Here is a 12,209-nt window from a genome sequence, read left to right as displayed (position 1 = left end):
ATGGACAACCAGTCACAAGATCTCACACTTTTATAAGTTTTGGTCCACTTGCATGTTTAATTGTCCAATTACAGCTTCAGATTATGAAATTCCATCCTTCTTGTTTTCTCTCTTCAGTCCACCATTTTTTATGCTTTTGAGCCTGAAAGTTGTCCTTGGTCTTGAGCAGGAAAAGGATTTGTTTCGTCTCCCTACTCTGTGAAGAGAGCTGAGTGACACTGAATGTGAGGCTCAGAACTGCACCCCTGGGCAGCACAGAATCTGAAAACATGAAAGCTAAAACTTAAGGCATCGCCATCACTCCCCTAAACTCTGAGCTCACTCCCAGTCATCGCTCCACTCAAAACAGGAGGGAGAAAAGGTTACTGCTTGGGATATTGTGATTATTGGCCATTGCTCTTTCCAGCTGGTTAACCTGCAAAGAGGGAGAGCTGGCTGATGTCTGAGGGGTCCAGCACAGGACCAGGTTCTCAGAGAAAGCTTTGTCCTTCCAGTCTCATCAGTTGTGCTGACTTTCAAAAGAGCATTTAGCAACAGGCACAGATTTACAAAGCAGAACTTCTCACAGCCTCACTGCTGCTTCTATTTCCATCACCAGCACAGCTATCAGTGGGATGTATCCATAGTGGAGGAGGATGACCTGAAAATGGTGCAATTTGGCTGGCAAGCAACACGACTACATTTCTCCTCCACAGTGATTTGGAGTTAGGCTGGAGTAGTGTGCACAGCCAAGACAAACACGAGCATTTGTAGTTGGTGAGTGCAACAACGTTCAGGCATTTGTAACATCACATCTGACAGCCACAGAGCCTGCTGAAAACAGCACGCCACGTGGGGCTCCAAATCTGTCACACCAACTCTCATTTCCATTAAATCCTTGTGTCAAAAAAGAAGAATATTGTAAGTGGCTTTTCTGCTAGCAGGGGATGAAGCTGGGGAGGCAGAGGGAGGTACAGGAGAAACAAAAGCCACAGCACAGCTAAACCCTTGAATGCCTTCTCCCTGGTGCATACCTTAACTATAGGATCACTCTGACATTTGTGATGAATGCTGCCTGAAAAATGAGCAGGTGGGAGCTTTCTGCATAGTAAACTGAGCATTTTCTAGTTAGCTTTAGTAGGAATAAAACCACTTTGTTTTTTAGTTTAGTTAACAGACACACCCATGTGTATGTACATACACTTTCAGATTAATATATGTAAAATATTTCCACCACAACATCACAATCACTTTGTAAGATAATATATCACTTTATAATATAATAACTTTATAAATAGTCAATTTATAACATAATTTATTTAAACAGCAATTTAGCAAAGAAGTTCAGAGAGTTTTTGCCACCTTACCATAGAGAGCTTTTGCACTTGTTCTTGAATTCTGCTCCCTCTCTGCCTGAGCAAACGTTGGGGAGCCATAGCCACTGGAAGAAAACATTTCTGATTATCTTCTGTACAGATGTATTTGCCAAGCACTGGGAAAAAAAACTCTTCCCCTTACATAGGACTACACATACCTACAGCATTAGTAACAGAGGAATATTTTACATAAAATATAATACATGTATTATTTAATATTTATTTAATATTATTTAAATATTTAGTATTTATGTATACATATAAAGTACATAATACTGGATATTTGTTCCACACATAAATATAAGGGAGAATGTTTCATTTGGGCTGCAGGCCTTTCTGGGCTCTTTTTTATTGCATTAATACAACATCATGCACAACTGGTGTGTGGTATAGAAATAAATACCACCTTACTCAAGTAACAATCTTCACTGCACAGTTATAATAATGCTAATAACAACAATAACAATAATAATGACTATACCAAAGAATTGGGTAGGATTTGGGTTTTTTTTTTCCTGTGTACACAAATGTTGGTTGCTTTTATAAATATAACTGCTTTTAGTGAAAAAGTCAAACGACTGTCGTTGTCTTACACAAATGAAAAGGCAATATGACTACAAGTGTTTAAAGAATGAGTGATATGTGAATTCACCTTAAAGGGATAATCATATGAAAAGCAAAAAACACCATACATATTCTGCTCCACACAGGAATAAGTATTACTTGGCATCAGATAGGTAAATTCTCATTAATGTTGTAAGTCTAGTGCCATGCTCCTGATACAGGGATCATCCTCTCATCGTAGGCAAGGTAACACTTTCAGGTGGCAGTTGCTCAGTTCTGTTTACTGGGAATCAGTCTGTTCTCACAGATGGGAGAGGCAGGCTCATCTTTTATGCATAAAAACACATTCACTCAGAGCTAACCTTAAACATCTCCAGCACACAAAGACCTCTCTGAGTAACATAATAAGGATGTTATGGCTACAGCAATTTATTTTCCTGCTCCAGATGAGTCCATGCACTAAGAGTCCTGGGTTTTTGCAACCCTTTGTCTTGGGTTGCAATGCAAGATGTATTCTATTCCCCATCTGTTGAAACCAGTTGAAGAGGTTTTTCTTTATCTCGTGACTCTGGGGGAGGGGAGGGGGTGGGTGTCTTCTGTTAATGGGCTGGCTGTTAAAACCAGGTGGGGCAGTGTTATAAGGGCTTCCACAGTCCACCTTCCCTCCCAGGGAGAGAGGATACCCCAGGGAGGTATCTGCTGTTAATGGGCCATCGAGGCTCACTGCATGACTGATAAAACTACAACATCCCAGTGGGAGATGCTCCACCCAGTGGGAGGAGCCGAGCATTCCTACCTGGATAAAACCTGAGATTCAGAACACCAGGACAGCCTGTTTACACTGGATTCCCAGAGGAGGAAGACTGGACCCACCTTGCCACCACTGGACCCTTCTACAGGATCATCTCTACTCCAACAGAACCACAGCTGTCACTCCAGGAGGATTTATCTGGACTGCTCCCAACACCCTGACCAGCAGGGTGTCAGGTCACATTCTGACTCCGTCAGTGTTTCTAAGATTTTTTTTGTTTGCTTAGGGGTTTTTGTGTTGTTTTAGGGGGGTTTATTGTACTACTACACTTGGGTTTTTTTAATATTCCTAGTGAAAAACTGTTTTTCCTATTCCCATATCTTTGCCTGAAAGCCCCCTTAATTTCAAAATTATAATAATTTGGAGGGAGGGAGTTTACATTCTCCATTCCAAGGGGAGCTCCAGCTTTCCCTGGCAGACACGTGTCTGTCTAAACCAAGACACCCTTATGCTAACACAAAAATCAGTCTGATGAGATCTGTCACTTTGCTTCTGCCATTTGCAAACCCCTCACTCTTCCACAGAAAAAGCCATTTTAGAATTCCAGTGGCACCTACTAATTATAGCTCTGCCTGAAATGAAAGCCTAAAGAAGGAAGTACAACACTATTTTGTCCAGAAAAGGCAAGTCAAAGGCATAACCTTACTTCATTTGAGGGAAGTAACTTCCATATCCACCAGGAGGGGTGTTTGATATGTGTCCATTCATTCTCACCGTCACTCACTGGGAGAAACAACCTAGAAAAAGAAACAACAGCACATGAAGTGAAGTCTCCTAAAAGATGAAGGTTTAACATAAATGTAATACAAACCTAATGACAAAATTGTAGTTGAAATAGGAACGAAATTGCACCAACAAGTTCAGTTGTTATTAACTGCATCCCAGTGATGCCTCGAAGACCTGCTGTGGAACTTTTCCCAGTAGCAATTTGATAGTTATTGCTTCAAATAATTTATAATTTAGTGAACAAAGCTATTATTTTTGGTACAATGGTCTTTAGGAATAGCTGTAGAAATAAAAGGCTCACTAAACAAAGAACAACATCGACTGCAAGAGGGAACAAAATGTTCCCAATGGCAACTTTATTACTCAAGCAGGCTTGGTTTCAACCCTCAATTCATTTCTTTCAAATGCAACTTTTGAAATGACTTTTTGATGCATTTTTCTATTAAACATATCAGCTAAATTGTTAGAAAGATGCATTATCAAATTAAAGCACAATTGTTAGCACAAAAGGAAATGTGGCTAGCTATTTTGGTACTTAAGAAAACTTTTTGTGTATCTCTGTGTTAAGCAGTGTTTAACATCCTGAAAGTTTGGCATGCCAAATGAAACCTTTCCTATAAAAGCAGGGCTGAGAAGCCCATGATAAAACAATTAAAAAAAAAAAAAACCTCCCTTTAATAAGATGTCCACTGAAGCTAAAACACGCTCTGCAATGTGACTTTCATAACCCTTTCATATTCAAATTTACCATGGGCAAATATCCTTTCATTTACATATATATGTGAACGATACAAATTTGAATATTTCTCTACATTTCAGTCATACCTGCAGAACAGTCAGAAGTATATCAGATCAAATTTGTACCTGCAAAAGCTTGGTTTCCAAAGTAAGCACAACCTGCTCTGTTTGCTCTAGAGCTGCCTTGCAGCCAGCTTATCTTTTGAGGCCCTGAGTCAGCTCACTGCTCACATGAACTGTTCTTCTCCTGTTTTACAAAGGAGCAGCAGCTTTTTGACCTTCCAGCACCTCCTGAGTGTCCACACATATTCTGGTACTTCCTTCTCCCATGCGAAAAAACAATCAAAATCTGTGCATAACCCTAAATCCACCACTCACTTCCAGAGACACACAAGCTGCTGGTCTGTGCTGAGAACAGAGATTTTATACCTGAGGAACACCTGGCACCTGCTGCCTCAGATGCAGTTAGCAAAACTAACTAGAGCAGAGGTGTATTTGACAAGCCAAGTGAAATCATGGGGAAGGGTGGGTGGTGCTTTTAATGGCTACATATTTGCTAAATTGGCTTAGTATTTATCTAGTTTTGTTCTTTTTTAGTTTCTTTGATTTTCTTTGAAATCTTTGCTCCTTGCAGAACCTCTTTAGTGATACAAGCACATTTTGCCCCAGAGATACATCACACATCCAAGCTGGCAGGCAGTTTGGCTGCTCTAAGATTCTTTTTATGGAGTGCAGTCCTTAGCAGCTGTCTCCATTAAATTACTACCCGTGCTGAGTGCTGCTCAATTCATTAGCAATTACAACCTTTGGGAAGCATCCTGAAACTGTCCCATGACTTAAAAGGATACAACCATTCATTTTCTCAGCAGAATTTGCCAGCTCACTGTGCACTCCCTATTCCGTTCCAGCCACTGCCTGGACCAGAGCAGCTCGGAGTGCTCCTCCCCAGCTCAGGCTGCCACTGAGCTCTTTAACACTTCCCTATCAGCTTTTAATTCTTATCATCTGTAACCACGCTCAATTTGCTGCTCTGATTCATAGTTTACCCAGTGATTACCTCCTGAAGAGGCACCACATCCAAAACACACCAGTTATGTCGCCTGCTCTTTGGTATCCCCACTTTACTTTCCATCCACACTCTGTTTAAGGTAGCACTTAATTAGTAATTCTATTTGTCACAATCTTTTATGATTTGTAGTCTTTTTCATAGGCCTATTTATAACAAATTCTGCAGCTATCTGCCTTAAAGTGAGATCTGGGGGAAAAAAACCCCTTTGGTTAAAACTCTCAGAATAATTCCACTGCTCTGACATCTTAATCTGACAAATACTTGGTTTGTATTTGTATTCACTCAATTTTATGGAGGTGGTGAGCCAGATATTTTAAGTAGAAGGAATGTAATATATTAGAATTTCAAGCTCCAGCCTTTGAAGTCAGCATGACACTCTGAGTTTGAAAGCAGAAAGAAAGCTGAACAGCAGATTTTCACACTGGGGAAAGAAACCATCTCTCATGACTAAATACTTGCCCACTGGCACAATGGCACAACACCATTTAAATACAAAAAGCTTCAGAATTATATTTTGAATGAAGAGATACTGAAAAGCTGAAGTCAAAAATTTTGACTATTAAAAAAAAAAAGGCAAGCAGCTTGTTCTGCCAAGCAAAAGTTTTAGTCAGCTTTAGCTGATATGCAAACCAAACACCACTTGCTATTAGATAGTTGAGTAAAGCCAACAATATTTCCTGTCTCTCATGCAATTTCCCAGTGCTTTTGAAATGCCAGAACAGCAACTTGACGTGCCATTGCAATTTCATGCAATGTTTCTGTCACTTGGTTCAAGAAACCTCTTGAATGTGAATACAAACAAACCCTTTACCTTAATTATTTATAATTAGTTCAAATATTTATAACAGCATCAAAAAGCTACTCGTGGCTCCCCAAAATTAAATTATCAGACAATTTGATCTCATTCAACCTAAATGGAAAAAAAAAAAAAAAAAAAAAAAGGAAAACTCTTTGTTTTTCTTTTTAATTAAGTGTGTGATGAAGAAAAGTGAAAAATCGCGAAAGGGTAACAGTATGTGCAGTGCTTTATTATTCCCTTGTACAGCTTTCTCTGCTGCATTTCTCATCTCAAATGCTCTTTCATCTCTTATAACCAGTCAGTCCTATAGCAAAAGTCACCCCCTGCACACTGCAAAGCCATTGTCAACCAAGAGTCGATTAATAAATTCCACTTCCCTTTCACCTCAGCCCAACCTATGCTGGTGTCCTAGACTTCAAAATAAACATCCTTCACAATTAACTGTACAATCCCTCTTCAATTAGGCCTGAAGTATCAACAGTTTACTTGTGAATATGACCAAAAAGGGTCATGGCTCAGGGTCCCGAAAAAAAAAAAAAATAAATCATGCCTGTTCTGAAAAAGAAATATTTTTAACCAAGAAAGCTAAGTAAGATTTCCAGAATTAAAGAATAATAATAAAATAGATACGAAAATAATTATTAATAAAACAAATATAATGGTATTTATCCTTAAGTTTTTTTAAAAATACGTAATTAATATCAGTCAAAAATAGCTACAAATATTATATTTTGAAAAAACATAAAATCCACAAAATTGTCTCAACAACAACAAAATCCACCTATTCACAAAATCCACAAATTCCCTGCTGCAATCAGCTTTATTTTTGAAGAGATACTGTTAGTCAGCAGCTCTGTAAATGACAAAGGTCCAGCCTTTATAACAGAGAACCCATTTCTGAGACAGATGCATTTTTGTTCTTCACTGGCCAGCAGTTACAGGTGGTGATCCTGCCAGTATATATGATTTTATCATTCATAAATACTCATATTTTAAAAAATGTCAAAATGCAAGAATACTCTTTGTCTTCCCCATGGTGTAGCATGGCAGCCTTTAAAAACAATGCAATTTATGTGGCAGATCAATAACTCGCATGTCCTGCCACATAATTTCCTAATAGGAGTTTGAAAGTAACAAAATCCCCCAGTCTATTTAAAAAAGTAAAACCAAAACACCTTTCCTAGAAAGGCAGAGCTGTATCATTAGAGAAAATTAGATGTTCTAGAGCCTGGTGCTCTTTTCCACTCATCCTGAAGTGACCAATCCCACCAAGATTACAACATGATATGGAAACAAAAGAGAAACAACTTAATGACATGGATATTTTAGAAATTATGGAGGAGGAAGGGTTAAGGAGAAAAGGAAGCACAGGAAGGAGGAGGAAAGCCAATAATGCCTGGAATGATTATTGTCTGCTGGTTAAGAAAATGTCATTGTTACCACATATCCCCCAAACCCTCCCAAACTTCTCCCCCAGCCAGAGCACAGACTGTAACCCCAGCCTAAACAAAAAGCAGAGGACTATTGCAATGCAACACTATTCCCTAGAGAATACAGCAATGTCAAATAAGGACACTCTCCCTCCACCCTTCCCCTTTTAAAAGTATTACAGAAGGACCAAAAAAAAAAAAAAAATCCATGTGTTCATAGCTCACTGGACATTCAGTAAAAATGCCTCTTGCTGCTATCCCACAGTATTCAGCACTGCTGACCTACAGAATGTACAAAAAACTGTTTAACTTGCTGTGTGACTTGCCATTTTTCATCTGTTTCTTCTCAAACCTCATCCTCTTCACCCACACACACTCTCCCTACTCGTGCTAAATTTTTCAGCAGTATCTCCTCGTGTCTACCTTGTTGTTCTGACCCATTACTCTCCTATTTGTATCTTCACTCCAGCCACAGATTTTACAAATGGGACACTCCTGACAGAAACACATCCTGTGGAGCCAGATGAAATGTTGCTGCTGCTGCCCTCTGCTTTGGGACTCGCTTCAGAGCACAACCAAGAGCAAATATGAGTTCTGCTGGTTGTTGGACATCTTGCCTCGAGATAAACACCAAAATGCACATGAATGCATAAGTAAGTAATACTTCTGAAATGATCCCTGGGGATTTTCCATCCTCAGTGCACTGATACCAGAATTTCCCTGAGAAAAACTGCCATCAGATTCAGCTGGCAGCTTTGCCCTGTAATGTTTTCAGCTTCCTGTTAAGCAGGCTGGAGCATCCAAAAGCTGGTAGAAAAGATGATGGTGAAAATCAATGGAGAAAATTGAAAGTCAGGCCCTATATGTGTTGCAGTCTGAACACAAAACAGTTGAATTTGATTCCCCACCACTGTGACTGCTGTTCCCCTGGCCTCTCTCAAGCCACTCTATATTTATGAGGGGGGTTTTGAAGCTTTCTGAGCTGTATATACTGCAATATTCACTCCTGTGTCCAAGCACTGGGAAACATGTTAATAGAATACCCACAATAAAATAATTTTGAAAATTCTGTTTCAGGACCTCTCTGCATTCAGAGCAGTTGTCCAGCATGGCCATTAGCATAAACTACACTTTGCATTTTAGTTTATGCAAATCTGCACTTCGTTGCATCCTAGTTTTAGGTTTTAGCACTGGGTGCAGTGTTAACTAACCGGGATTCCTGCTAAGCAAACCTGGGAGTGAGGACAAAAGTACTGGATGTGTCTTCCTCTCCTGCTTGAATTTTACTCCTTCTAGAAAGCTGAACTTAACCCCACAATATTACTTACCTGTTTGTGTAAGGAGTCACAGGGGTAGAAGTGTCACTAAAGACAGTTACAGACAAAAAAATACAACTCTGTCCAGGCAGGGGACAATGACAAGGCACACATAGTGTGTAAATGCATTGTAAATGTAGTGTAAATGCATTGTAAATGTATTCACACCCTTCTGCACAGTGCAACAGAGCAGACAAGCTCGATCTGTGCTGGTTTTGCCAGTCTCAGAAAGTGTTTTGACTTTCCCCAACACTTTCTGAAATCTCATACTCTTCCCTGAGTCCTTCACTAGGAAGGAGCATGCTAAATTCATTAGCACCATTCCTTTCAGCAGGAGGGATGGGATAAATTTATTAAGAAAATTTGTTGTCGTAATTACCAACCAAAGCAGATTTAATACGTTAATGACAGAACTGTCTTCAGAACAGTAATTGCCAGCTAAAAGAGAAGATTTCCATTGGGAAAAACTAACAAGATAAGAAATGCCCTGGAAGTCTCCTTTTTCCTACTATAATATATTTCCAGTGATTCACTGTTAAAGAAATATTCTAACAATACAATTAAGATAGCTATCTTTTATTTTGAGAAAGGGGAGAAATACAAAGAGCAACAGGAAGAACAGAATGAATAAACTTCAGATAGCTCATGTTCACGGACTTCACCCTTATTATTACCACACTAATAAAGACCCTGCTTGGAAACAGGTTCTTATTCTGGCATGGCAACCTATTTCCATCCCTTTCACTCAGGTCTGGGCTATGATTTATAATTAACCATATTGAAAGAAAATAAAACAGCTTTACAGAGACAAAAGCTTCAAAGACTTAAAATCCCCATTGCAACAAAGGAACATTAATAAATATGCCAAGCACTGAAGCCACCACTCACTGCTATTTTTAATTAGAGAATTAACCACCTCATCTAAAGCAATGTGAGTATTAATTACCAAGATCAAGACCATTATGTAGCCCTTGCAGAATGTATCACCACAGCTGGAATATCTTGTATAAAAGAAAAAAGAAAGGATAAAAAAAACACCCCAAAAATCCAAACAAAAAACCTTCCACACATACAGGGCAGTCTAAAGAGGAAGGAGTCCATGGCATGTGAGGGAATTTGTAGAGGAAAGTAGAAAAAAGGGATTATAATGTACCATAAAAATCAGTACTTTTGGTTAGTCTATGTCAACTAGAGTAGTGAGCTCTAAATAAATCTCAATTTACTCATAAATCCCAATAAATCCCAATTCCAGCATGGCAGCGACAAAACACTCAGTACCTCCACTTGAAGAGAGATGTACTGAAATTCGTTCTGCTTTGGGTTTTTGGTGGGTTTGTTGTTTGCCTTTTTTTTTTTTTTTTTTTTTTTTTTTTTTTTTTTTTTAATTTTAATTTTTTTAATGAAACCAAAACTGCCTCGAAGCTGCTGCCTGGTGAATTCTGCTGACCCAACACAGAAACCACAGCTGTACTTCTCTTCTTCATACTCCCTTTTTTTTTTTTCCTCCTTATTCCCTTTTATTCTTTGATACACCATACTTCAAATGACATCATTAGATTTCAAAAGAGGGCACTCCAGACACTATTTTGAAAGTCAGTCTGCAGTATACAGCCAACTTTAAAGCCATCATTATAGAAATGGCAACTTCTAGAAACTTCTAGAGTATAAAAAGGTTAGTAAGATAATGTCTTTAGGTGCTTAGATAAAGTTTTCCTCTCATTATGGTCAAAAAATGAAAGAACTTCCAACATAGCTAAAAAACTGCTGCAAGTTGCCCAAATGAAACTGGCTTAACCATCCATCCACATTTATTAGCCAGTTAATAACTATGCCATGACACAGGGACAATATTAAAACTGGCGTGGCACAGCTCATAACAAAAGCTGAACTGAAACCATATAATGACATACTCCAACCAGACTATAAAAAATAACATGGAGGAGGAGGAGGAGGAGGAGGAGGAGGAGGAGGAGGAGGAGGAGGAGGAGGAGGAGGAGGGGAAAAAAGACAGGAACACTCTTCAATACCCCTCTAATTTGGCTTAATAGAAATGTGGCAAGATTTCGTTTCTCTTTTCACAAATTTAATTTTTCAGTTTTGGTGAAGTTATTGAAGTCCCTCAGCTACTCTACATAGAGAACCAATTTCTCTGTCTGTAGCAGGTTGCAATTTTGAGTTAAGATAAAGTTGAGTAGGAGCAATATCCACTGGCTTCCTGATGATCTCAAACACTCAGGCTCTAAACCATTGTGGACCACCCACTGAAGGCATTCCTTGATGATTTAGCTTTGTTTATTGAATCTTCCGTTCTTTCACCAGTAAAGTGCTCTGAATGCAAGCTAACATGAATCTGGAAGGCCTCAAACTTGATTATGGCAAGAATTTATGCTCTGTGTCTTACTGTGAGATTTAGATTTTCTATATAGTACCCCCCTCAAAAAAAAAAAAAAAAAAAAAAAAAAAAAAAAAAAAAAAAAAAAAAAAAAAAAAAAATTAAAAGGCAGTTTCCGTGCAGTTCAGTGAAAACAAACAAACAAAAAAAGCTGTTTAATAAAGGGGAACAAATTGGTACCATTGAAAAGTTATTGATCAGACAACAACAAATCAGCAACAAGGCTGAGCTCACAGTGGAGCTCAAGAGCAACTATAAGTTTGAAAATTAAACTTAATAAATAAGCACATACTATTCTAATGATGTTGACTAAGTCTTCACACTTCCCTAACTCAAATAATGTGCAAACAAGGTTTCACAAGACTGATATGCAAAACTTTTAGGTAACACAATCTAAATCAAACATCACCAATAAAAGTTTTGGGGATTAAACAAATTTTTAATGCCAGAAAAGTCAGCAGAGTATTCATACTCTCATGAGTAATTTAAAATATTCCCCTATTATCGTCAAGGTACTTGCAACATCATATGTATATGAAAATATTAAATTAACACCTGATTCCTGGGAAGTATTTGAATTAATTCCAAATCTAGTCAGCAAGCCTCCTAAAAGGGACCAGGTTTTCACTTGTCATGGGCACATAAAGCACATAAGAAGTTGAATTTCTTCTCAAAGACATGTGGTTGTGAGGCTGTAGTGAATAGCAGCAACAATGGCAAGAGCTGTGAGTCAAACCTGGGCTCTACAGCAGCACAGAGGTTTGACTGAAGCTGCTTCACAGGACACTTTCAGCAGAGAACTGTCTTTTCTTTAAAACCTGCCCAGTATTACAGGAATCTTATTTTTTTCAAACTCTGGGGGCCTGCAAAAACTACTTTGTCTTGAATCTAGAGGAGAAGCTGCTGCTCCTGAGTTGCCATCCAGATCACTACCTGTTGTATTTTTCATTACTAGGAGGAGACACCATGAGAAGGGGCCTAGATACCCAGTGTCCACATGATAACAAAT

General features: G+C 38.7%; 1 protein-coding gene across 7 annotated transcripts in view; it reads right to left on the bottom strand.

Moving 5' to 3' along the window:
- Positions 1 to 12,209, bottom strand: part of EPS8 (EGFR pathway substrate 8, signaling adaptor) — a 131,664-nt gene that overhangs the window by 49,714 nt on the left and 69,741 nt on the right. For all 7 annotated transcript variants that reach the window (XM_083858820.1, XM_083858822.1, XM_083858818.1 and 4 more), the window contains 2 exons: positions 3,377 to 3,467; positions 1,347 to 1,420 (listed from right to left, as the gene is read on the bottom strand). In XM_083858820.1, coding sequence (XP_083714946.1) covers positions 1,347 to 1,420; positions 3,377 to 3,438 — 136 coding nt within the window. In that variant the 5' untranslated portion in view covers positions 3,439 to 3,467. The remainder of the gene's footprint in view (positions 1 to 1,346; positions 1,421 to 3,376; positions 3,468 to 12,209) is intronic.

The sequence above is a fragment of the Zosterops lateralis genome (genome assembly GCF_965231275.1).
Source record: "Zosterops lateralis genome assembly, chromosome: 4".
NCBI lineage: Eukaryota > Metazoa > Chordata > Aves > Passeriformes > Zosteropidae > Zosterops > Zosterops lateralis.
This window is presented reverse-complemented; position numbering and strand designations above follow the sequence as displayed.